The sequence below is a fragment of the Myotis davidii genome, unplaced genomic scaffold (assembly GCF_000327345.1).
Source record: "Myotis davidii unplaced genomic scaffold, ASM32734v1 scaffold64, whole genome shotgun sequence".
Taxonomy (NCBI): Eukaryota; Metazoa; Chordata; class Mammalia; order Chiroptera; family Vespertilionidae; genus Myotis; species Myotis davidii.
In genome coordinates this window covers 4,771,490-4,799,129 of record NW_006296226.1, presented here as the reverse complement: position 1 = coordinate 4,799,129, position 27,640 = coordinate 4,771,490, and the positions used below count along the sequence as shown (strand labels likewise).

Sequence of the window (27,640 nt, the reverse complement as noted above, 5' to 3'; positions counted from 1 at the left end):
TGAGACATCCTTAATGAAGTATAATAGTACTATTAACACCCAGACTTTAAAAGGTAATTGCTACAGAGGTGACGTCATTCTTCCCATCTTTATGAAAAGACCCTGCTCACAGAACACTTCCATTTCATCCTTATAACTGACTTACGTTTAACTCATTTATTCAGCAAGTATTTATTGAGTGCCCACTATGTGCCAGGTACCATTCTAGGCACTTAGTAACATCAGTGAACAAAATCAACAAAGATCCCTACCCTTGTGGAGATTAGATTTTAGTGATTATATGTAAACTTGATCTTCCATTCTGAACTTGTTCCTCTGGACCCCCCAAACTCCTTGGAGGCTTAGTGGAAACGTTCCCTTTTCTGTAATTAAAGCACATACACTTAGTAAATTGATTCTTCTCATGCAGTTTTCCTTTGAATCAGGCCTCACACTTCCTGAGCATAGTAACAGAACAGGCATTGAGTATTCCATCCCCTGGGGTTTCACATGAAGCCTGGGTGGTCAGCTAGTGGGGAGGAGGGAAAGGAGAGTTTAACCAAAGCAGATCTCATGAGGGCTTTCCAAGCTACTCTTGTGTGCAGTTCTGCTTTTCTGCTCATAAGGAATAAATTTTCTATTCCACTTATTTGATCATATAGCAAGGGACTCTGGGAACCAAGTTGGCCGTGGATTTATCATTGTTGATTAAAGCTGAGTGGTGGGTGCAGAGGGATTCGTAACATGATTTTTTTCTATTTTTGTATATGTTTGGGAAAATTCTCTAAAAGATTAAAAATCATGGATTGTGGAGTGAAAAGCATCTTGAGCTGAAATTCTAGCACAGTCACTTTCTTGCTGTATTATCTGGAGCCAATGATTTAAATTCTGTGAGCCTTTGTCTTATCAATATGATGGAGATAATATATATCTAAAAGGACTACTGTGGAAATGGAATAAAACAGTGAAATGAGCTTAGCTCCATGACTGGTCCAGAACAAGTGCTGGATAAATAACAACTATCATTGTTGCTATTATTACTCTTTTATCTTTTTAGTTTTGTGAGTTCCTTACAGAAGATACTGTAAATTATTGAGCAGTGTATTCATTCTATCTAGTTCAATTCCAAGCTCATGTGACAAAAACATTGGCTGAGCTTCTCCAAGGTGCCAGGCATTTTCTAGAAATTAGTGATAGAGCAGTGAATAAAGTAGACAAAAAAAGAAAATCCCTGCTCTTATGGAGATTATATTTGGATGGGAGTTGATAGGAAATAAACAGTAATTATATATATATACTTACTATGACTTGGATGCCTATAAGGGGCTTTATACATATCGCTCCTAATTCAAACAAATACTGTTACTGCCTTTTTATAACAGAAAACTAAGACTTAGGGATTATTAAAATAACTTGCTGAAGGTCACATTTCTAGAAAGTGGTGGAGCCAGGACCCAAACCCAGGTACACTTGACTCCACAAAGTCCATGCTCATCATATTGTACTATGGAAAAGACTGGAAGTGGTGCTGAATGGCAAAGTGGCCATCTGGGGTCCCGTAGGAAGGGCAAATAACACCAGGATTCTCGCATTACCAAAGGGTTAGGCACGGCCAATGCTCACTTCAAGGCTCAGCAGTGAAGTTCCTAGAGGCCCAACTCAGAGCCTCTTGCCTGACACCATAAATATAGGGAAGAGATTTCTGATAGGACAAGTTAGCTTTTAAATTTGGGGATTCTTGGTATACTGAGATATTTGCAGCTTCAGGAAGCTCATCTGTACAAAAGTTCATGTAGCTGCATCATGGACTAGCTTGTCATTTTGAGTAGAGTAGGAGGAGAATGATATGAAAACAGGGACCATGCCACCTAAAACTGACATCTTAAAAACTGATGGTAATGGCCAAGACACTGTGTGCACAATAAGAGACCACGTATTCTGATATCACTTTGGGTAAAAGAACATGCATAGGATCACAAAATCAAAATATTTATTTTCTTCTTTTGTACACGACACTGTTAAAACATTCCTACTGTAGCAATACTGCTCTCCAGGAGCTTACAATCTAAAACAGTCAACATTAACTGTGGACCCAGTAATTAAGGCATTACATCAAATGCAGACTTTGTATCTTTAGATATATCTTCTGAAAGAAGCAGCTGGGGAGGGCAGGATCAAAATTAAATGACATGAAAGTGTACCTCCTGCTCCCTCCCCTTCCAGCTCCTAACCCTTTATGGCTAGAACTCAAGACCAGTGCCCCACAGCCTGAACGGGAATTCCAGACTATCCTACCATAGTAGTGAGGAAACCTTAATCTCTGTGAAGTCTGTGGGCATTGAGGAGCTGAGTGTTCCTCCAGCACAGACTGGAGAGTGCAGCTATGATTCTGTAATTGCAGATGGCACCAGATAGCCCTTTACCCAGCTTTATAGAAATCCCAGTGGACAACTGCTCCTCAAAACGTGCTTAAGGTCTCTACCAAGTTTTACAACTCCTGGTTGGGATCTCTCTCTATTGTATAGGCAATGTTCTACATCAGGAAGGCAAGGGAGATTTGATAAATTAGATCTATGGGATAAAAGATGTTATCTTCTAGTTATGAAAGACAGAAAAAGGAAATGGAGCGCAAAATAGGTGCCAAAGAAATAGGGATACAAGCTTCTAAAATATTTGAACGGGGTAGGAGGAAAAGAGTAATTTGGATCCAAAAGGAACAAACAAGTCAGGCACTAAAATTTCAAATGAACAGGGATATAGAAATAAAAGTCAACAAGATTATTATCACAATCAAGAGCTCAAGAAAGAATGAATTTAAACTTTATTATTATTATTTTTCTCCTTCATTAGTTTCTTGCTTTGGCAACCTAGTCTAAGAATTGCTGGAATTCGGGTTTTTCAGGAGACTCTATCTTGACTATCTGAAGACCTAGCCCAGTTTCAAATTCATAGCACTTTGTCTTAACTGGCCTTGATTTTTTTTTTTTTTACCTTAATTATAAGGTCCTGTTCCTAAAAGGTTATTTTATAGCAGCTCGTGCCAAGATTTCTAGAGAGCACCAGGGTCACTACGAAATATTATTTTATTTTTCAAAGTTTTGTTATTCCTTGGCTTCTGAGACAATAACAGGCTACATATACCTTAATGTTGGACTCTGTCAGTACCAGTCATTCACTCTGCTCATGCTAAGTATCAGCACTACAAGGGGTTGGAATGAGAGAAAAGCACAAAGCGTTGGTTCTTAGGTTTTAATCTCGATCCCAGTAGGCTCATAACCCTCTCTTGGTTCAAACCCATGGAACTACATATTCCTCACTCCACTATTTAACTGTACCCACAGAGAAAGTACAAACTTTACAACCACAACAAAGGCCAACTGGATAGCTGTGTCCTCTCTTCTGCCCTGAGGCACAAGTGGAGTCTAGCACCAAGGAGGGCAGGATTTAACAGACCAGCATTGGAGAGTCACTTTATAGAGGTAGTTTGGACTAGGAACAAAGCTGCAGCATAGACTAACAACTAAAAAGCCAATGGGATTCTTGATGAGAAGAGATTTTGGCCTCCTGTAATCTAAGCCCCCAAAAGTAACAGAGATGGTCATGTAGAGGATGAGGATCTGCCTGGTGTGGCATGGATGTTGGGGCTAAGGAATATCTGGCCATCAGCAGATCACACCCTAAGCCTTTCCAAAGACTAGATTTTTGGGCTAGACTTTTGTCCTTCTGGCCTATGACTGGCTAATTTGCATTGCAGATCAAAGGTCTTTCTCAACCTTCAAGCTATTTCCAAGATCTTTACAAATAAGGACTAGTGATTTTATAATGCTGATAAAGTTACTCTGGCTACAGCCCTTCCTGCATGTGTGCTTTGGGCACACATACACACAGAGCTGAATAAATGTTTGTGGAATGATTAAGTATCGACCAGCAGCATTTAGTACAGGAGTGAAGCCCAGACATACCACCTGCCAATCAGTAATTCAAATAACCATGCTCACCCCACCAGTTTTAAAGCAGAGATTCTCAAAGTATGTTCCCCTGACCATCTGCAGGAGCATCACCTGGGAACTTGTTAGAAATGCCAAGTTTTGGCTCTAGGTCAGTGATGGCGAACTTTTTGAGCTCAGCGTGTCAGCATTTTGAAAAACCCTAACTTAACTCTGGTGCCGTGTCACATACATTTGCAATCATAGTAAAACAAAGATTTATATTTTTGATATTTATTTTATATATTTAAATGCCATTTAACAAAGAAAAATCAACCAAAAAAAATGAGTTTGCGTGTCACCTCTGACACGCGTGTCATAGGTTCGCCATCACTGCTCTAGGTTGAGGCCCAGCAACTAGCATTTTTAGCAAGCCCTTGAGGTGATTCTAATGCCTGCTAAAGTTTGAAAACCACTGGTTTAGAGGCAGACATAAAAAACAATGGTAGATAATGATTCAAACTTTTTTGCTTCATTCAGTTGTGACAAACCAAGGCACCAAGTTAAAGTAAAATGTCAATGGTTTTATTTTAAAATACTTATGTCTATTTTCTCAACTTGATTGTCCTATTTTTTTTTTTGATTGGCAAGTTCATTCTAATCAAAATGCTAAGTGGGAACACCATGGATGAGTCAGCCACCCCAAAATGCACACTTCTGTAAGCTCTAGACTTGTAGTCTCAAACCACCCTCTGTGCACTACTAAGGTTTTGGTGCAACACATCACACCTAGGAAAGGCACAACGTATTTCCCACTCATTGAATCCAAAGACTAGAACTTACTTTTTAGTGTTAAGTTTGGATTTTGGGTTTTGTTGGGCAAGAATTTCCCTCAGCTGCCATGACTCCTAGCTGAAGTCAATGCTTTTCCACCACTGACCTAGGAAAACCCCACCAAATTCAGATTGTCTATTAAAAATAAAAACAAAAAACTAAAAAAGAAAGGAGGTGATCAAGTCACTGAAGAGACAGACAGCTACCTGGATTAGACAAGAACATATATCTTGGATCTAAGATGATGGTGGAGGAGAAGACATCTCATGGGTGGTTTCACCTCAAGAGAAATGGGAATCTCAGGGCAGGAAGAAGAACAGTCAGGGGTTACTACTTTAGCGCAGAGACTGTGAGCTAAACCTCTATTGAGAAGATGTGTGTAAGGAGTTAAGGAGCAAGAAGGGAAGATTCGAGTAGGAATAATGTCTTCCAGTCTTGAACTGCTTCCCACTGCAATCGATAAGGCCGCACCATGGAGTTTGACGTTAATGGCAATGCTCTGTGATGTCCACTACCACTGCCTTCTTCCAGCTGAAGAGAAAGTATCCTGTGCCGGCCCCTGCTGCTACAGCAATGCAGAGGTACCCATTGTAGGTCATGAAGATGAGCATGAGGAAGTAGCTGATGACCACCTGGATGATATGCAGCACTGTCTGCAGGAGGTGAGGAAAGCTCAGCATCTGCTGCCTGGAGAGTAAAAAGGGAAACGTCAATCAAAGACCCCTGGGAGTGTTGAGGCAGCTCTGCAACATCAGGAGAAGAGGGGAGCATTTGTCATGAAAGCTTGAACTGGACTCCCTCAGATCCACCCTGGCGGCTCATGGATACTTTTGTGTATGTATGTTGTTTATTAATCCCCGGAAACGAAACATAATAGGGTGGTCAGATTTATAAGCAATAGCTAGTTGTGGCGATGTGTCAGTAGGAGGAACTCTGTGAAAGTTGAGGAGGAAGGAGGCCTAATACCCCTGACTTACCTCCACCTTGGATCCTAAAAGAGAAGCCTAAAGCCTCCCATGCTTATTTGCCTGAATATTTTCAGGCCTTCCACCTTTACAAAGTTCACATTCTAAAAAAGTGGAAATGGAATTGAGGTGTGGGAGGTACAGTAGAAAGTATTAATTAGGGATCAAGAGACCTGTCTATTTATCCCCTCTGTCATTTACTAGTTCTGTCACCTTATATAAGTCACAACCTGTTTGGTCTCAATAAGCTCACCAGTACAGTGGATATTAATAACACTGTGTTTACTTGAGAGCAGGATATTGGTCTGAGGGACTGCTTGAACTCCAATTGAGTTTTCAGACCTACATTTCTATTAAGACTGAATCTCAAAAATCATTTGTCAATCTGTGGGGAAACCAACAGTCATCACAAATACTTTCTTAGATGGAATGCAGACATTTGTATAGTCATATTATAAACAAACTGAGACTAAAGCTGGGTAGGTACAATTTTTTAGAGAAAGGAATCAGTTAGATTCTGCCATTCTTCTATACCCTGACTTGAATTTCTTGTTTATTATTATTTACGCAAATATTTTACAATATGGATTCCTTACCTTTTTTCAAAGTGACCAATACTTAAAATTTAGAACAAATGTTCATGTTTGCAGAAGGGTTCCTATTATTCCTCCTTTGGCCTGTTCACGACCCTCAGCCACAAGCCTCCAAAGACAGTTTTGATCAAGGTCTTACAGAATCACTAACTCAAGAGGCGGCTGTTGTAAATAAAATAGTTGCTTTGCTACTTAGCTAACTCAGCTCTCCAGAACTTCTATCTGGATCTGTTTAGTCTTCTTACCCAACAGTTTTGTGTGTCTCCATAAGAATGGTCCCATTTGGTCCTGGAACAGGCATGGAATTGTAGCGGATGCTGACTTGTGACTTGCGTAGCAGGCTCTCTCGGGCTATCTTGAGTCCTTCATAGAACATTGCTAGTAAAAACACTCCCACAAAAGCTCCAGCCATTTCTAGGCAGGGAAAGAAAAGATGGTGGTACTGTCAAACATTGCAAAATCAATAGCTGGCATGCCATCCAAGCTAGAAAGACAACATAGAAAAGATGGTACTCTTAATTCTGAATACATTACGCAAAAGGGGAATATAATAACTTATTTGTAAGTGCTGACTCCATTTCTTGATTAGGCATTTCAATTCTAAATCTTTCACACTGGGAAGCATTGGTAATGTATTCAAACTTCTGATTTTACACACTACCTGAATTAAATAAATCCCTTCTTCCCAGGACAAATTGATTTTGTGGTTCCAAAGATATAACTGCACCTAATGCAGTTCAACTAACTATTCAGCTTGTGCAATTTGAACTTAAGGCACACCAACTCAACATTATAGACACAAAGAAGGTGGTGATTAGTTATCCCAAATCTAGGACTGACACTAAGATGGGCCATGCCAAGAATCAGAAATGATGTAGAGCACAGTATGGTACCCTAGAAAGAACACTGGACTAGGCAGGGCTAGAAGGTCTGGGTCCCTGTTCTAGCTCGGACATACTACTTCTGTGATTTAGGGCTAAGCATTTCACTATCTGAAGCTTGACTTATCTGTAAAATAGCAGCAATGTAGTAGGTCAATAGCTTTTAACCTAGAGTTATTTTATATATAAATAAATGCTTCTTACATCATTTTAACTTGACTATAGTCTTATGACCATGACCAATAACTTATCAAACAGGAAACACTGGAAAAGGATGAAAGGGAATGGAGTGCAAAAGACTCCTATCTGGTATCTAAATTATATTTTCAGAAACTCTAAAATAAGGAGTGTGTATCCTTATCTAGGAAGCAAGATGGTTAAGGATCATAACCGTTAATGATTCAGCAATACAACAGAAAGAGATGCTGGGTTTCCAGATTCCTTATCACTGTTTCTCAAGCGCCTGTCTCCTTCAAACACCACCTGATGGCTTACTCACCTCCAGCTGTATTGATCACCAGGCCAGAAAACAATAGTTCCACATTGTTAAAGCCAAAGTAGAAGGTCATGGGCTGTAGAAAACCAAAACAAGTCAAATTAGAGATGACTGGAGATTCTAAATGAGAATTTCAAGTAAAGAACCTTAGAATACTGAAAAGCTGCAGATCTGGAGAATATTCACCACAGTGGGAAGTTCTCCCCCTCATTTTAGCGTTACTACACAAGCACGCTCCATAAGTGCTCCTTTGTCCCCATCACTGACTTTTGTCTTTTTCTCTTTTCTACACTAAACATAAATACCATAACTCAATTTAGAAAAGAGTTAATTTTGAAAGGAGGAGGAATATAGAAGAAAGGACCCTGGAAATACTGTTTCTGGTGTGGCTCTGTGATTAACCTGCCACATGATCTTGGGCAAATCACCTGCCTCATCTGGATCAGCCTTAGTTTTTTCTGACTGGTAAATTGGCCTTTAAATAACAATCTTCCAGTCCTAAAATTAAATTCTTTCTACTACCCAAGTGTGTGGGAAAGGGCCCAGGCTGCCTCTCCCATGGCACTCACCATCATCATCATCATGTTGCCGTCTCCCCCTCCGTGGAGGTGGGAGGCTGAAGTGGCCGGGTGATGGTGAGAAGGTGGCATGGTACTGGTGTGGTCCACAGAGTTCGTCACCATATGGTGGGAATGGCTCATTTTTCCAGGAAAAGTTGAGAATCAGAAGATTCTAAGAAAATGGATAATATATAATACCTTAAGGATATAAAAATCTTGATTCTTGATAAATACGTGGCATTTCATCCATTGAATTAATGCTCTTCTAGCGTCTTTACTCAGAATTATTTTTTTACATTCTAGAGATGGAGAGAAGTAACTGTGCTCATAAAGATCATCTTTGGAAATTGTGGCACCTTGAGTTTCAGAAACCTAACCCTTATTTTGCAGAATCATTCCTTGAATAGATATGTTCAATGTGTGTTCAAATTTAAATATGAGATAAGAAGAAATGTAGTCTCTTTGGGTTGCAGGAAACAGACAATTTTTGTAATAATGGACAAATTGATGCCATTAATGAAATTTCACTGCTCTTGGGCTTTCTAATCATGTTGTAGATAAAAAGCAAGCACTTCAGATAATTCACTTAACTGGATGGCCTGTGTTCAGTCAGCATATTAAGAACACATTTTCACATGTAGAACAACCAGCCTTCAGCTAATTTAAATTTGAAGAAAAGGTCTACTGCTGCCCCAGGCAAGCAGTGTGCTCAGAATTTAGATACAATTGCAATCCTAGCCAGGCATTAGAATTAAGAACACTGAAAACAAGGTATAAATTGGCTTTCTATATCAAATTAAGTCTAGACAAAGGCATATTCAGCCTGGTATCTTACTATCACATCACTGCTTTACTGCAAAAGTCCATCTGGGACAAAAACCAAGAAGCAAAAACTTCCGCAACCGAAGTGGGGGTGGGGAGTGGGAAGCTGGAACTTGAGGAGGGTGTTGATGGCTTCTCTTTTTGTGTTCGCAACTCCAGCTGGTGGAGGAAAGAGGGCATTAGAAATTCCAAATAGGCAGTCAGGCAGAGAGCCTGAATATGCCTCTCATTATTCAATCAATCAATATTTATAAAACTCCTACTATGCCAAATTTTAAGCTAAGTGCTAGTAATTTATCAGTGAATAAGACAGACAAGGTACCTGATAAACAAGTAAACAGAACAATTTCATGGTGTGATTAATGCTATGAAGGAAACAAACAGGATAATATGACAGCATTACTAAGAGGTAGAGAAAAGGGATACTTTAAAAAAAATCTCTGAAGTTTTTATTGGCCTCCTGCCCTCCAAGGGGTGCCCCACTTCTGCTGCCTTAACGCCTCAGGACTTTGGTGTTGTTGACCTCAGAGACCACTGTGCCATCCACAATTGTGGGGATGTTGGTCTTTTGGACGGACTGCATGGAATTGCTGTTACACAGGGCATTCCCAAGATCAAAGTCCTCCCTTCTTCCAGCAGGCAGTGGTAGCAATCTCAGCCTCCAGCTGGCCCTTGATGCTCAGCAGGATCTCAGACTCCTGGGCCTGGTGCTGCTCTCTGCCAGGGTGGGGGACAGCTCTGATCCCAGCTACAGCAGAATCCCATTGAGCTGTTCTGTCTGCATGGCATGGCGGGTCTCCACCTCCCTCAGCCCACAGATTTCTCATGGAGTCTAGGGTACTTGGAAAACTCATCTCCTAAAGCTATCAAACATACCTAACCCATTCTCTTTAGAAGAAAAATTCTACTTATAGGAGGTAAATTGGCAGTTGGTTAGTGTTAGTTGTTTTCCTCCCATAGCTCTAATCTAAGAAGATTTAAGCTAAGCTTTTTTTCAGAATAAGAATGGGTATTAAAGAATAAATCAAAAAATACAATACTGCAATACCATTCGTTGTCTCAATTTGTAACCTAAAAAAAAAATTAATCTGAAGAAAATGGTTTAATCATGAGCTGTGCTACTTTGTCTAGTTTCTCTGAACTCCACAGCCATCTTTAACTATTTGTTTCTCAAGAACTGTATATTCTCTAATTTAGCTCCACCCCACTGTTTCTAAGAACTGGGCTCAAGGTCCACAAAATAGCTCTACTGTGCTGTCATGCAATCAAATGTTTTGATTTGAAAAGCAATTACAATGAATGGAACTTGTGGAAGAGTAATGATGAGTGGAACCGTAGCAAAGTTTATTTACTGATTCACTGGATTTCTGGTTTTAGGTCAATCTATGTGCATATCTTAATTCCTGGCTTACACTTTTGTTCTTTTTGTTTGTTTAATCTTCATTTGGGGATATGTTTTATTGATTTTAGAGAGAGAGAGGAAGAGGGGGTGAGAGAGAGGAAGGGGGGAGAGAGAGGAAAGAAAGAGAGAGAGAGGAAGGGGGAGAAAGAGAGAGAGAAACATTGATTGGTTGCCTCTCTTACATACCCTGACCAGGGATCAAACCTGCAACCTAGGTATGTGCCCTGAGTAGGAATCAAGCTGGAACCTGTTGGTGTGCAGGACAACACTACCACCAATTGAGCCACCTGGCTAGGGCAACACTCCTTTCTTATTTAAAACCTCTACCATTCATTTTTCTTCTTATCCTTATTCTACTACTTCATCAAATTAAAAAAATAATAATTTTATAAAATACTAACAAAAAAATCCTGAATATATAACTCAAAGATAGAACTGAAAAACAAAAACAAAATCTTAGGATTCCTTACTTTCAATCCATGATAAAAATCCACCTACAATATTTTAATAACCAAGTTTTTATAACTAGGTGGAAAGATTAGGAATACTGCATTCCTCTTTCCATTTTTGCTCATTCAGGCAACCTAGTTTTCTCTAACAGAATCCAAGGGGGATATTTATTTTATTTTCAGTTGGGTACTTAAAGTTGGCTACATGCCAGCTTGTTTCTATGGCCCTTAATACTATTGGATATGGGAAATGGAATGGCACATTTGACCCTGAATATCACACAGCTTTGCATTTCTGTCTGCTTTCCCCTTTCCCCCATTTAATAAGTACGGTAGTATTTATATAAATAGTTTTCAAAACTTCCTTGTATTCAAGGGTCTAATTCTTTCTCAGTCTACTTCTGAGGATCATCAAAAAAGAAGTTTCCTTTATTCCTGCCTACTCCTCCCCCAACACAGACAGGTTGTAAAGCTTAACTAGAGGGCTAGATTCTTTGTAAAACCTAGCTACTCTAGCAAAATAAACAAGAATTTATGGACAGAAGTTAGGAAATGAGCCAGAAGGCTAAATCCTAAGGCTTATTCTGAATCTTATCACTGACCTTACTTCTTATAGGTTTAGTTTAAACTTCAAATTCTCTTTTATTTTCCTGGTATTTCACAATGATGGATAAGAAACAATAATCCATAGGGACTATGGAGATTAGACTGCACAGAAAGATTACACAGATGTGGTCATACATCTGCCACATGGTCCCTCTTCTCCAGCTCAGACAGATATAATCTGGAGCTTCAGACAGTTCCTTTGGAGACTGCCTACAGTCTTTCCTGATGTCCACGATAAGGACGATAAAGAAGAAAGTTTTTATTCTTAAAACGATTAGGGTCATATTCCTTTTTAGATTTGTAGAAACATTATAGAAAGAAATCTACCTAGTTGGGCTTCTTCTTTGTGCAGTCATTATTTAAGATTGGTGACATAAACTTTTGGCTCAGATATGGGAAATTCAAGGTCAAAGATAGTTAACTACCATAAACAAGGATTCATGCTTATGGACTATGTTCACATGATCAAGCAACCACTTTAAATGGACTAATCCTGCCTTTTGATGACCTGTGTGGGACCAGTAGATTTCTGAGAAATGGCTCTGACTTTGTTTCAAGTGCCCCTATCGGTGTACTTTACAATTCTCTTGATAGCTTTCTTCATTCCACACTTATGTTGTCCTTTTGGGGAGGGAGGAGGTAAAGGAAATGTAGGAATAGAGGGAAAAACTTTATATAATCTTATATAATAATACGATAATATGCAAATTGACCAAATGGCAGAACGACCGGTTGCTATGATGTGCATTAACCACCAGGGGGCAGATGCTCAACGCAGGAGCTGCCTCCTGGTGGTCAGTAAGCTCCCACAGGGGTAGCACTGCTCAGTCACAAGCTGGGCTGATGGCTGGCAAGTGCAGCAGCGGTGGCATGAGCCTCTCCTGCCTCCTCTGCAGCGCTAAGGATGTCTGACTGCGTCAGTCGGACATTCCCTGAGGGCTCCCGGACTGCTAAAGGGCGCAGGCAGGGCTGAGGGGACCCCCCCGTCCCCACCCAGTGCATGAATGTCGTGCACCGGGCCTCTAGTACAATAAAAAGGGCTTAGGTATCTCTCCATAACTTGGCATAGGCTAATATACTGGAGTTGTTGAGAAAAAAACATAGTAGCTCCCAGTAAATGGGAGCAGGAAATACAATTTGATGAATTGTATCCCTTAGGTCCTGGTCTCACATTTCTATTCCAAATTGACTGGTAGAAATGCGACTGGTAGAAATTCTATGGATATAGTATTATGTAACCCTTTGGCTATTTTAGCTGCCTTTCCTTGGCCTGTGTCCTTCTTGAGGTGCAGTGATCATAAGGATACTAATTTTACCAATTCCATTCATAAAGGGTATTAGTAATCAAAGATTACACAGGCTCTCTGCCAGACTGGCAAAAACTTAGGATTCCGAAAGTTCTACCATATCAATGGGCTAAAACAGTAAGTAAGATGATGGAGTGGAAGTACAGAGAAAATAGGTCAGGTCAATAAGAAAAAAGGAAAAAAAAAGACCTTAAAATTGTGTACACACACACACACACACACACACACACACACACACACACACACACTTCCTCCCAGATTAAGTCTGGCATGGCAGGAATGGGAGCTGTTAGGGCACTTGCTACAACTGTAGGTTTATAAAGACAGTCAGAACTCAGGAAAATAATTGCAAAAAACCCAACAGCTTACATTTTATCCTTTTAAAAATTCTTCAGTAAACAAAGGCTACTGTTTTCCCTTTGAACTTTTTGCCTTTGTTGATAATAAAAATAACTCCAAGGGATCATCTACAATAAATTCTCACTGCAATTCTTCATGGCAATAGTTGGGCTAAGATAAGAAATACATTGATAGAACTGGTAAGGAATTAATTTAGTGATTATTTGCAGATTTCAATATTTTTTCTTTCTTCACCTTAACCAGAATGAGCTCTACTACTTCAGGTCATCTGCACAGGATTCCCTAAAAGCACTTTTCATGGATGAACCCAAACTATGCACAGTCTGCTTTCTCAGCAGAATGTAAGTGGATGAATTACTCATTCATCAGACTAATGGGCTGTATCAAAAGTAACCAAGTACCAGAGATATAAAGGGAGAAACTACTTCAAACAATTTGCACTTAAAATTTAGAGAACCTTCATTTATGAGTGGCCAGTGATCTAGGCAAACAAGAAATACTGCATGGACTGACACGTTTTTAGAAGAATAAAAGAGAAGCTATGAATTAGTGGGAGTGGCTCTTTCACTCAGAAATTCTTGGTTAAAATATCTTCTTTAGGATGATACTCAGAAGCTGCCCTGAAAATATTATTCTAACTATCTATGAAAGATAGAAAGCAAACCTGTGATTTAATTCTAATCAACACTGTGTTTCCAGATACTGGTTCAAGGTCGCTCCCTTCTATCATAAATTTCATCTCTACACATCTCCACTCTATCCTCCATCTGAAACTGCTCAGGCTGAGCAAAGATTATGAGAAACCTGTTGGGGCAAGACAGATCCTGGAGGAACTGATTACTAGGAAAATTATACAGCCATGGAGGGCTATCATTTCCAAGAGGAAACATGCTAAAGACACACTTAATTTTTCAAATGCGCATTGTCCAATTTCTAGATCACTTATGCCTCCTGGCAAACATGAATGGACCATACTATTACCACACAAGCAACAAAACATAAAGGACAGAGAACTAGTTTAACTGTGAAAGAGATGCAGGTGATAAATGCCACAATGTTGGTCACTTTTCCTAATCCCAAGTAAATTAGAAGATTCACCCAGCTTGCCTTTGGTTTTCACCATCAGCAGCTCTATTACAAACATGGATTTGCCTAACAGTACCCTGTCCTGTTCACCCTATATGATACATCAATAACAAATTAATCGACTGAAAGCATGGCTCTACTTATCTGCTCAAATAAGTCCACTACCTACTAACCTTCCCATTGCCTTTTAACCTCTGTTCTGAGAGCACAAATCTCTCAAAGAAAGGCCCCAACCGACCTGTCTGCCTACATGTACTTTGTATTCCAGCCAAATAAGTCCAATTGCCAAAGTTTCTACTGTTCCTAGGACATATTTCACACTTCTCTGTCTGGTATCTTTGCTCACATTATTTCCTCATTCTGGAATGCCCATCCTTACAATCTCAATCTCTAATACAACAAACCCTCCTCATCTTCCAAGGTCTAGTTCTAAGACCTCTGAATATTCATATTGCCTTTTACCTTTCCTAATAACTCCATCTGGGACCAGCCTCACAACATACCCTGAAATGTCTTTATGATCTTTTCAATCTGTGCCTATTTCTGTCATCATGCTGATACAACAGTATTGAGAAAAAGCTGGAAAAAAACAGTTGAATGGAGGTATTTCTCCAAAATGCCTTCTCTATGTCATCAACTACAGACAGTTAATGAGCTCCTCTTGGATACTTCTTGGGTCCCAGCTAAGGAGAGAAAGTCTGGCTTCAACAATTAGGCCCGAAAGAGATGGATGAGCCATTTCTTCATCTACATGCAGGCCACTTGAAATGGAAACCTGAGTGCCCTGTCTCTTATTTGTGGGACATAGAAATCTCACTAAGAATCTGAAGGACCTTAGAAGTCATTGCATGGAGTTCCTCAGTAATATACAAATTCTATAACTGTTCAAACACCCCAAGGGGTTTGTCAGGCTAGTGTGTTGCTCCCTTCCAGAAATATAAGGAAACAAACATTCTCTCTCCAGCCAAGCCAACTACAGGAATCTGAATCTTGCTATTTGATGGTGATGATGTTGACAATAGAACCAGTATTCCAAGCTATTCTAGTATTTGTCCTCCAGATACCATTTGCATGTATTTCTCAAGTTGTAATTTTCATTTTAGGCTATACTCCCAGAAACTAATTTGTCTGCAAAGAGAAACCTAACCACCTTCACATCTAACTTCTGATATTGATATACCATCTGGAATTTATGTTTCTATCCATTACAGACTTACTTTTCCAACTTTATCTCAATCTAATTCTCCTCACATTCAAATATTTCACTGAAACAGATCTTCCTCAATAAATTTAGTACTTTGACACTTGTATACTTCTTTGGCTTGTGTCATTCCTGTAATTCCTTCCCTCTCCTCGCACACCACTTTGTGTATATGTGTAAATCCTGTCATTACTTAACATGGATCATGCACTTAAAAAGTGTCAGAATAAGATAAAGTTAAAACATGGCCCTTGCTCTTTTGAGTTTACAGTCTGGCTCATTCCTTAAGGTTTGGTTAAAATGCTACCTTTTCCATGAGTTTTCCTTGAATTCTTAAAAATAAATATATGTATTTCAGAGAGAAAGGGAGAGGGAGAGATAGAAACATCAATGATTAGAGAAAATCATTGACCGGCTGCTTCCTGCATACCCCCAATTGGGGATCGAGCCTGAAACCTGGGCATGTGCCCTGACCAGTAATCAAACCATGACCTCTTCATTCATAGGTGGACCCTCAGCCACTGAGCCACACCAGCCGGGCCTTGAATTCTTGACAGAAGAAATTTCTCTTTTCTAAATTTCTGTGGCAATCTTCTCTTATGGAAATTTTGAGTTAGTTCTTAAAATACAAGATAAAGCATTATATATATATAAAGTTTCTGGAGGGTAAGTAACTAATTTCTACCTCCTTACTACATCTGGAAGAACACTCAACAAATATTCATTCATTCAAAAAAGTATTTAATTCCTATAAAATCCACCAAGGTTTCAGTATCTACTTAAAAGGAGCCAGGCGCAAAAAGGCAAGATTATTGCCTTTATGGAGCTTAATCTAGAGGAGGAAACTCTCATTAAATATGTAGAGAAGTAAATATGTGTAGGTATATATACACTGTAATTAAACTGTGGTAAGTAATATGAAGTAAACACAGTACAGTGGTAAAGAATAACAGTAAAACAACTAATTTGTATGGAGCAGGGCAGGTAAAGAGAGAAAGAGAGAAGCCCTAATGAGGTAACATTTAAACAGAAAGATAAATTATTGGAGTTGCGTAGAAGGGCAGGGAGCAGCATCCTCAGGCAAGAAAAGAATCAAGGGCATGTACCGTCAGTATGAACAGAACACATTCAGAGGAAGAGAGGCCAATGAGGTTGAAGAGAGAGGCAGAACGGGTATCAATTAAGAAGGCTTCAAAGATCATCTTCAGGAAACTAAATTTTATTCCAAGGGCAACTAGAAGCTATTTACGGGTAATAAGCAGGGAGGTGATACGATTAGCTTATATTTTAACAGAGTACTTTGGCTGCTGTGTAGCATAACTGGCTTTATCTGTTTGTCCCTAATAATATTTCCTGCTCAAGTTTTTCTGTGAGGCATTCACAGAAGGGGAGGGAGGGGGGAGACTTACAGAACCATGGGCTATAATACTTTAATTTGCCAGAATCCAGAAAGACATCTGTTAAAACTTAGAAGGATTAGATTAGGAGAGCCTTCTAACTTCTGGATTATAAAATGGTTTGAAGGGCAAAACTGAGGGATATTCTACAAGAATTATCCAATATTATAAGGGCTTCTAAAGTTATGCCACACTTTGTAGGTGAGAGTTAAGCTTACAGAATACTGTTAAGAGCAAGAGTATGGAGTCAGATGGTATTAAGTCCTGGCTCTGCTAATTTCTAGCTGAGTGTCCTAGTGACATTTCCTATAAAGACCCATGGAACTTTAGATTGGCAGAACTATGTACAGAGGCTATTAAAGGGGCTGTGCCCAGATTTCAAAAGCACTTGGATAAATGACTCAAATTTGGTAGTTGCTCAATAAATAAACAAGTATGATGAAAGTAAACTAAGCTCCTTGCAGAACATGGACAGCATATTAACATGGACAGAACATGGACAGTATATTATTGGAATATACAATCTGTACTATACAGGGAAACCTTCAATAGTGATAAAAACAAACCCTACTTTTCATTCATACCTCTCCATATATTAGCAATAAATCCAGAATTTATGTGACTCTTTTTTTAATGCCCTGTTCTAGAGACAGTGGAGAACACTAAACTGAATCCAAGATCTGGATTCTGGTCTATCCTACTCCATAATTTTGTATTCTTTTGGGTATAACAGCTATGTCAGGGTTTCTCAATTCTAGCATTATTGACATTTGGGGCTGAATAATTCTTTGTTGCATTGTAGGATGTCTAACAGTATCCCTGGCTATTACTCACTAAATGCCAGTAGCACCGCATTAGTTGTAACCACAAAATGTCTATAGACATTGCCAAAAGTCACCCCACCTCACTGAGAAACACTTTTGATCTTCGAGTTTCATCTGAAACACAGGGAAACATGAAGATAATATCTGTTTTCCTTCATGGCTGTTATATTATTCAAATAATATAATGAATGGGAAGAAACACTGAGAGAGAAAAAAAGACCATATGATATATGTAAAAGCATTACTAATACTCTGTGAGTCATTATTATTATTTTCTATGAGTACTCAATAATGAGACTGAAGAAAAATACATCTCGTTTACAGAATGCATTTTAAGGTTTAAGGCTATGTGCAGTCTAATGTACCTTTTAGGTGGGTATTCAATAGATATTGTTGGTTGAGTGATTCTAAGTCTGGGTCCAGTAGTAACTTCATTTACTTTTGTGGCGTGTTCTCATGTTTTGCTGCTGAGCTACAATATTGTAGTATGTTGCTACACCTGCCTTTACTTGACGGACAGGCCTGGATTAAACAAGAATGACTGTTCATTTCACAGATGGAAAAACTGAGGTACAGAAGGTTAACTGACTAGCTAAAATCATGCAGCAGTTAGTCTAGTGGCACTGTGCAATCAGAATCCAGATTCTAACCTCAAGTCCAATGCTCCATTGCTGTATCATGGTACTTTCATCCAACCATCTTGCATTCCTGTCTCTTAATACAAAGATAGCTATTTTGCTTTCTGGGGCAACAACAACAAAAAAACTGAGATAAGGGAACAGAGTTGTAGTTTTGAGAGAAGCTTAGAAAGAAATATACTACACCTATTTCTACTGGGAAGCACAAGTGGATATTCCCTAAATTTGGGTTAAATCAATGTCAAGTTATCCAAGCACCCTGTCAAGTCTACCAGGTATGAAATCCTTGCCATTAAGTTGTCCAGGAAGAGCTAACTCTAGTGGTTACTTACCTCCAGAGTAGTTGTGTCTTGCAACTTAACTATGTTAAGGCATACAATTTGTGCTAAAACTGTTCCCTGCAGTATTCTTGGCTGCTCCCCCTCAATGTGGGAACTAGAGCGGCAGGCCACATTTCAGCATTTTATTAAAATTCACAAAAGCTTCAACTGCCATTCCGCTATATATTTCCAGTGTCAGAAACAGAACTTTTAAAGAATAACTCATAAAAATGTAACCATTTATTTTACTCCTTTAAACTACCAGGCCACATCTGGTTATTATGCCTTCATATGAACTTTCAAATGCTGAATGTTGTCACAAAGAGTCATCACGCCCAACCATTGATTCCAGTCTTCTAGTAGTTCTCAGGAAACATGAACCCACCTTTACCTTTATTATTACTATAGTTTCAAAGAACATAAGACTAGAAATTAGGAAATTTTGGTTCTAGCCTGTTTTTTCCCAAACATTAGGTAACTTCATCTTTATGGTCACAGTTTCTTCAGTAGAGAGATGGAATAATTCATCTTTGGGACCAATTTCAATTAGAAAAGTTGGGGTGTATACAATATTTCAATGAGAAGCAAATGCATACTTATCTTTTCTAAATGCATCTGAATATTATTGATATGCTTTAGACATTCTAACATTTCTTCCTTTTTAAAAAATATTTTTATTGACTTTGTGATGAATTGAATGTCAGTAAAAAATTTTAACAAGGATGGGTCAAGGATAGGTAACCAGGCATAACTCCAACTCTCCCACTCCCAGACATCTGCGCGTCAAGGTCCTGATTAGACCCTTGTAACTGTAAATCAAGGACGTTTGTGGTTTCTGTGAATAAAAGCTCGCCAAGCACAAAGCTCGGGGCTGTTACAGGAGGGGCCCGTGGCAGACGCTGGCCAGCTCAATAAATCCTCGCTTGCTGTTTAAGACCTAATTGGAGTCGGGGGTCTTATTCTCGTGAATGTTGGTCCACAACAACTTCAGAGAGGGAGAGTGAGGGAGAGAGAGATAGAAACATCAATGATGAGAGAGAATCACACAGGGGATCAAGCCCGCAACCTGGGTATGTGCCCTTGGCCGGGATCGAACCTGGGACCCTTCAGTCCACAGGCCAACGCTCTATCCACTGAGTCAAACTGGCTAGGGCTAGGCAACTCTTAATCACTCGAAAATGTGAGAACCCCAGTTCTGAATTATAGAGATGTACAACATAGATATATAGTATAAGGAATTTAAGAATTGAATGTTTAATAAGTGAGAGCTTTAAAAAAAAAAGGAAAACAAAAAGTCAAGATTCCACCAGTATCTAAAATAAAACATTTATTTTGATATTCCGAAAGGACACAGAGCTAGCATAGTCTCACTTGAAAGTTTACACACACTGCCACCTAATAACCAAAGAACCTTCTGGAGTAACACTGAATTGCCAATGGCTCATCTTTGGGATTTGAGAGAAGTTTTTACACCCACTGTGTGAATAAAATGTCTTGAGTTTCAGATAAAGGGGCAATTATGTATTTTCTGCAATTTTATTTTTCTAAATTAGTTGTAAAATACAGGAGCTGAACTACCAGAAAGATAAACCTCAAATAAGAAATGCAGTGCTTTGTATGAAGAAATTGTTGGATATTAATTCTTAACATGATTAATAAAATTAAGATTTATTCCCAGTTTAGCACAGTGGGGTCTGTCCTAACAACTCCTGTCTTTCTGAGATTGGGAGTTCACTTTGAGATCCTGAATAGGTCACCAAAAACAAACAAAGAAAAACATGAGAAGTAAGCTGTGGGCAGAAAAGGTATTTACCATTTCTTTTTTATGGCAACTCTCCCAGTACACAGGGAGCTATACTCATTCTCTAACTGGTAAAACTGTACCTACTGGTTGTGGGCCCTTGGGCAAATTATTTAATAGCTCTGTGCCTTAGTTATAAAATCAGGATAATAAAAGGATTGTTTTAAGGATTATTACCAGGAGTTCACTTAGGTGATAGCATAGTGGTTAAGTTAGCTTCCTTTAAAATAGGGATGAGAATAGCACCTACCTCATGACGATGTGCATCTAAACACGTAGCACAGGGCCTAGGCACAGTAAGCCCTCGATAACATTCATTATTGTTACTTTTAATCTACTGCACTTTCTACTAGAAAACGTGGCATACCTATAGTTCCCCAAGTTCTTTGGTTTGTCCTTCAGCCATTACTCCATAGCTAACCTTTCTTTCTAACCTCTGCTGTTCTCAATTTGGGAGTCTTAAGGGTGTGCCAGTGAATCCTATCCACTTAACTTCACAGGCAGAACACCCTTCACCTATGTTGTATCAGGTGGTCAGCAATTTGCTTCCAATCTGCATCTATTTTCTTTTTTTTTAAATATATTTCCTTTATTTTTATTTATTTCAGAGAGGAAGGGAGAGGGAGAGAGAGATAGGAACACCAATGATGAGAAAGAATCATTGATTGGCTGCCTCTTGCATGCCCCCTACTGGGGATCAAGCCTGCAACCCAAGCATGTGTCCTTGACCAGAATCAAACCCGGGACCCTTCAGTCCGCAGGCCGATGCTCTACCAACTGAGCCAAACGGGCTAGGGTGATCTGCATCTATTTTTTTTGTAGTGTCTCAAAGTTTCAGGCTTCTCTCTCCCTCTTTTCTAATGATAAAAGATGCTTTTTATGGGGGGAGGGTGTTTTCCCACCATGAAGCAATTCTCCAACACCAACTGAGTGTCTACAATTCAATACAATTCTGACATTATCCACCCGGAGATAGAATCAGAGTCTAGAGGTTGAGGGCTCAGACCTACAAGATTGCCTGCCCTCCACTTCAGATGCCAATCATAACCCCAGGTTGTTACCCTTGCTTCTGACCAATTGACTATAAATCAGGGGTTCCCATACCCCCTCTCCTTGGGTTATATTAATTTGCTAGAGTGGCTCACAGAACTTAGAAAACCCATTTACTCACTAGATTACCAATTTATTAAAATGGATATTAAAGTATACATATCAACAGCCAAATGAAAGAGATATATAGGGTAAGGTCCCCCAAAAAAGACTAACAAAAGACACCTTTATTGCTCTCTTCACTTAGGAAATATCAAGGGTTTTTGGAGCCCTGTGCCAGAACTGGGATAAACTCTCTATATAACACACTGCTCTTTATTTTTATATTTCTGTAGTCATTTCATTAGGATTTGGGAAAGGAAAAGAGATGTGTTCAAAATGCCATCATGAAATGGAAATATGATACATTATATTGTTTTTGCCCATCTTGTATTGTCTATATTTTAGCTTCTTAAGAGTAGGTAAGAGGTGGAATTAGAATGTTATGACTTAGAATTCTACCCCGTAATTCTAAGCCATAACATGGCATCATGCACCTGTGGTATTTCTGAATCATAATAAAGGTAATTCTTTTCATGGTTAGTTTCTAGAAAGTTTATGGGCCTTTTATAAGGTGCCTGAATAACAGGTAGAAAAAAGCCTAGTGAAGCATCTAGCTTAAGCTACTTGGCAGTAATTTTCCCTGGGAATCTTGCATGTAAGTAAGCTTATATTTGGAAAGGTGGGACTTACCTGGCTGAGCTGCATGTTAATCAAGTCCTATAATCCTAACATCTGTAACTATAGGAGTTACAGTCCACCAATGGGCCTAGTTGTCTCAGATCCCACAGTTTATCAGAGCTATCCCACAGAGAGTCTACGAGTACTTAAAGCATGGCCCATAGACAAGTTTCTTTATTCTAAAATAAAAAAGTCAACACTAATTAAATTTTCTCTTCTAAATGTATAGCTTCATTAATTTATAACCTGAAGTTTGTATTAATCTAACATACATTGTGATCTTTATGACTTCATGAGATTTGGGGGAGGAGGGAAGATATATGTTTATTTTTAGTTGCATATTCCCAGGTCATTCCTACCAAGTATGTCTAGCTCTATAGCTACCACTAGTGTGTAGCTAAATAAATAAGGTTCCAAATTTTTAACTGCAGCACAAAGAATGGCAATGGAAGCCAGCAAGTTACGTGTTAACCATTACTTAAACATACATAGACACACATTCCTCTTCTAGATAATTTACTTAGCCTTTTGCCCCTTCCTAAATCAAATTAGGTGTGCATAGGGGTAGGTTGCAAGATGCGCCATGCATGCAGGCAGGGAAAAGAGTATGTCACCTGAGAGTAGCAAAGTAGAGGCTGGATTACTCTGACATCAACCCAAACTCAATTCAGCAAGTATTTATTAAGTACCCTGTATCCCAAGGTGGGGGATTTGTAATTGAAGAGGATGGAAGTTCTGGCTGAAACCTACTATTTGTAAAGCAAATTTCACAAATGGCATCAAGCACATAGAGAGAAAATGATGGCAGTGAGAAAGGGAAGGAAGGAAGGCTAGCGGGTATGCTCTAAAGGGTATAGAGGATAATATTAATTCTGATCTGCTTATGGTCCCTAGCTCCTCAAAAAGATAAGTGATTGATATGACCCTTTTCACATATCTACCCACCCACACACACACACAAAATCCCCACAAAAAAACTAGGAAAGTCAGTAAGAAACTCATGTAAACAGATAGATATTACTTAGCTCTCTGGTTTACTTATCTATTTTCAGTCCCTACATGGACTCTTAACAACCAGCTAATCCTCTGAATCCTCTATTGGTAAGTACTAGTAAAAGTAGTTGGGAGATAGTCCTTTTTTTAGTTTTATTTTTTAAAATATATTTTTATTGATTTTAGAGAGGAAGGGAGAGAGATAGAAACATCAATAATGAGAGAGAATCATTGATTGGCTGCTTCCTGCATGCCCGCAACCCGGCCATGTGCCCTGACAGAAATTCGAACCGTGATCTCCTGGTTTATACGTAGATGCTCAACCACTGAGCCACACTAGCCAGACGAGACAGTTCTTTTATTGTCCTGAGTTAGAAAATTAGCTCCTGAGTAATATCACACTGAACAGCACTAGAAAAATCTATATAGGAGCATGATGGAGATGATTTTTGTCAAGTTTGCAATTCAATATCATTTTGGTGACGTTGCCTATACTTGGCTTTTATTTAAGATGTAGTCTCTGAAAACAAGAAATAAAAATTAAGATGTTTTCAAGAAAATTTTACCTTCTCAACTCTATCACTGTTCATTTACAATTAAAATTTCATAGACCATAAGAACTAGAAGTCATTAATTACCAGTCTGATGCACATACCCTGACCCATGTGAAATCTTATGTGAACAAAATTATTTGTTGCAGGACTGTCTGTAAAAGCAAACTAATGAAAATATAACTTAAATGTTCATTGATAAGGCACTTATCAGTGATCATCTATAATAATAAAAGTGTAATATGCTAATTAGACTAGACGACCTTCTGGACGAAGCCAGAGCTGCGAGGGAAGCCCAAGTCCCGGATGCCTGCCATCGGCTGGAGGGAAGCCTGGGTCCCGGGTGCTAGAGGGAAGCCGGTGCCAGCAGCCAGGGGAAGGAAGGCCTACTCTTGTACGAATTTCGTGCATCGGGCCTCTAGTATGTCTATAAAATGGGACACTTTGCTGTCATAAACAAGAATGAGGAAGCTCTTTATATACTGATATAGAATGATCTCTAAGGTATATTATGAGATGCATACAGCAGGTACACTGTATGCTATCGTTTGTAAAAAAAGAAAGGAAAGGAAAAAAAATTATATGCATGTTATCTGTAAACACCTACACAACCTCTGGGCGTAGGGGCACAAGAAAGTGGCCATGGCTCAGCCAGTGTGGCTCAGTTGGTTGAGAGTTGACTCATGAACATGGAAATCACGGTTAGGGTTGCAGGCTCAATCCCCAGTAGGGGGCGTGCAGGAGGCAGCTGATCAATGATTCTCTCTCGTCGTTGATGCTTCTACCTCTTTCTGAAATCAATAAAAACATTGTAATAAAAAAAAAATAAAAAAAGAAAGTGGCAACATTGTGATCCCTAGGAGGGAAACTGGTCAGATGTGGGTTATTTCACTAAACGTCCTTGTGTACCTTTTGAATTCTGAGCTACGTAATGTAATTCCTATTTTTAAAAATTACATTTTAAGTCTAACTCCTTTATTTCACAGATGGGGAAACTGAGGTGTATGTTACTGAATAATTATGCCATTATATTCTTTAGTCAACTGAACTGTAACATTTGCTTCTCACATAAGGCTTCTGTAATACTCCAGTGGTCGGCAAACTGCGGTTTGCGAGCCACATGCGTCTCGCGAGCCGCAGTTTGCCGACCACTGCACTAGGCTAACCACTCTCCCCAAACCTCCCATTTCTCCAAAGGTTTTGCCAGGAAGCAGCTAAGCAGGAGGGATTTCTAAGCTTTACATATCCTGTTTTAGCAGCAAATAACATAGAAGCTCCTCTTTCTCTTGCCTACTCTCACCTTTGTGTACAAAGAAGATCAAATGTACAACTACATTTTCACAAAAGCTTTTATTTGCCTTGTCCGAATAGGACAACTCAATTTGATACGTCAAACAAACAAACTGAAAAGGTCTTTTAGTTATGCAATGATAGAAGGGCCTAAGTCCAATGGGGAGTATATCTTCCCGCTACTATACTCCATTTCTCTGATATCTTTTGTTGTTGACTAAGCCACATACTGGAATAAAGCAATCACAAGATGTACCCTTTTACACTCCTCTTACTGGATCCTATTGTAATCTTGACACATTTCCAATGTGTTAACCCCGAGTGCTTTAGTATGATTTAGGTAAAGTTTTCAGAGTTTTATAGTGTGGTAAGAGTCGAGAAAACACTGGATTAGGTATCAGAGGCACTGAGCTATAGACACAAGTTTACCGTTATTAACCATGTGACATTAAACCAATTACCTAAACTTAACAAGTACTAGTTCCTTTATTGCAAAATGGATATAAAAATACCTACCCTGCCAACCTCGCAGGTTTGCAAGGATCAAATAAAATGTCAAAATACTTCCTAATCTTGAAGTATAATAAGTATGAAATATTATAAATACTAGCTTATTTACTCAGTAGATGATAAAATTAATTTCTGAAAGATGCTCAAGTCACAAGGACGGATCACTTTCACGTCACTTAAAGTGTACAGCCTCTTACAGTTTGATTTAAAAAGTACCAGCTGTCAGATACATATATACAGCTTGACTCTTGAACACGGGGGTTAGGAGCACCAATGCCTGTGCAGTCAAAACCCGTGTATAACTTTTGATTCCCCCCAAAATTGTAGTTGTTCCTCAGTATCTGCAAGGGATTGATTTCAAGAACCCCTGGGGATACCAAAATCCATGGACATTCAAGTCCCTTATATAAAATAGAGGCCCGATGCACGCAATTTGTGCAAGAGTAGGCCTTCGCCGGCTGCCTTGATCCTTCTTTCGCAGCCGCGGCAGCTGCCTCAATCCTGAGGCTGCAGCCCCAGCTTTGTCCGGAAGGTTGTCCACACGGCTATTCGGTCAATTTGCATATTATGCTTTTATTATAGATGATGTAAAACAACAGTCAGCCCCCCCTCATCTGGGAAAATACATTTTTGACCACTTGGTTGAATCCAGGGATGCTAAACCTGAGGATACAGAGGGCTGACCATATATTTAATGAAAAAAAAAAATCCACATGTAAGGGGACCCATGCAATTCAAAGCCATGTTGTTCAAGGGGCAACCATATTGGCAAAGCACTGCTTTAACTGCCGTCTTGTTATAATCAAAGGCAGGCAAAGGTACTCCTTAAACTTTTTTTTTTTAATTTTTAAAATATATTTTATTGATTTTTTACAGAGAGGAAGGGAGAGAGATAGAGAGTCAGAAACATCGATGAGAGAGAGACATCGATCAGCCACCTTCTGCACATCTCCTACTGGGGATGTGCCCTCAACCCAGGTACATGCCCTTGACCGGAATCGAACCTGGGACCTTTCAGTCTGCAGGCCGACGCTCTATCCACTGAGCCAAACCGGTTTCGGCAAACTTTTCTTTTTTTTTAAGATTTTGAAATTGATTTTGCGAGAGAGAGGAAGGAAGAGGAAGAAACATTGATGTGAGAGAGATGTCAACTGGCTGCCTCTTGCATGCCCTGATCGAGCCCACAACCTGGGTATGTGCCATGACTGGGAATCAAACTGGCAACCCTTCCGTGCACGGGATGATGCCCAACTCACTGACCCACACTGGCCAGGGGAAACTTTTCTTTAGTTATATAGGATTTCAACTACTTAGATCACAGTGTTGTTGGTTTGCCTATGAAGAATACTGGAATTAACTTTGTGTGAGGCAGAAACTAGAAACTATTTGTTTCTTTTTTATTTCTCTCTTCCTTTAATTAATAAAGGATGATTTCATGAAAATGCATAGAGAATGTAAATGAGAATGAGAAAAGTTGTTCAATACCTCAGATAGAAGCTGCATTTGTGTGGTGGAAAAGTCCTGGGCTAGGAATCAGAAGATCTGGGTTCTAGATCTGGTTCTTGGGGCTTATTATTTGCGTGACCCCAAGGAACTGAGTCTCTTCATTCATTCAAATTTATTGTGTACCTATTGAATAAAAGTATTATGATTAACCCCAATCCTTAGTAAACTCAGTCTTGCCTGACCGGCATGACTCAGTAGTTCAGCGCTGACCTATGAACCAGGAGATCACGGTTCGATTCCTGGTCAGGGAATATGCCTGGGTTGTGAATTTGATCCCCAGTGTGGGGCATGCAGGAGGCAGCCAATCGGTGATTCTCTCATCATTGATGTTTCTCTCTCTCTCTCCCTCTCCCTTCCTCTCTGAAATCAATAAAAAGTATATTAAAAAAAAAAAGAAAAAGAAACTCAGTCTGGTGGAGGAGAGATACATACAAATAAAAGACAATATAAGATTACTAAGGTACAGATTCTGCACAGGATTGCATGGGAGCTGTAAAAAGCCATCAGGAAAGGGAAGAGAAAGGAATGGGGGCCTGAAGGTACACAGTTAGCCTTTCATTTCATATTGAACAC

At 39.3% G+C, this 27,640-nt stretch overlaps 1 protein-coding gene across 2 annotated transcripts in view; it reads right to left on the bottom strand.

Moving 5' to 3' along the window:
* Nucleotides 1–4,535: 4,535 nt before the first annotated feature.
* SLC31A1 (solute carrier family 31 (copper transporter), member 1) overlaps nt 4,536–27,640 on the bottom strand; it is a 28,909-nt gene continuing 5,804 nt past the window's right edge. Inside the window, exons 2-6 of one of the 2 annotated variants that reach the window (XM_015568789.1) lie at nt 9,070–9,215; nt 8,244–8,406; nt 7,678–7,750; nt 6,543–6,711; nt 4,536–5,426 (exon numbers count right to left, since the gene is read on the bottom strand). In XM_015568789.1, coding sequence (XP_015424275.1) covers nt 5,225–5,426; nt 6,543–6,711; nt 7,678–7,750; nt 8,244–8,375 — 576 coding nt within the window. In that variant the 5' untranslated portion in view covers nt 8,376–8,406; nt 9,070–9,215 and the 3' untranslated portion in view covers nt 4,536–5,224. The remainder of the gene's footprint in view (nt 5,427–6,542; nt 6,712–7,677; nt 7,751–8,243; nt 8,407–9,069; nt 9,216–27,640) is intronic. The other variant, XM_006771198.2, reaches the window with a different exon arrangement.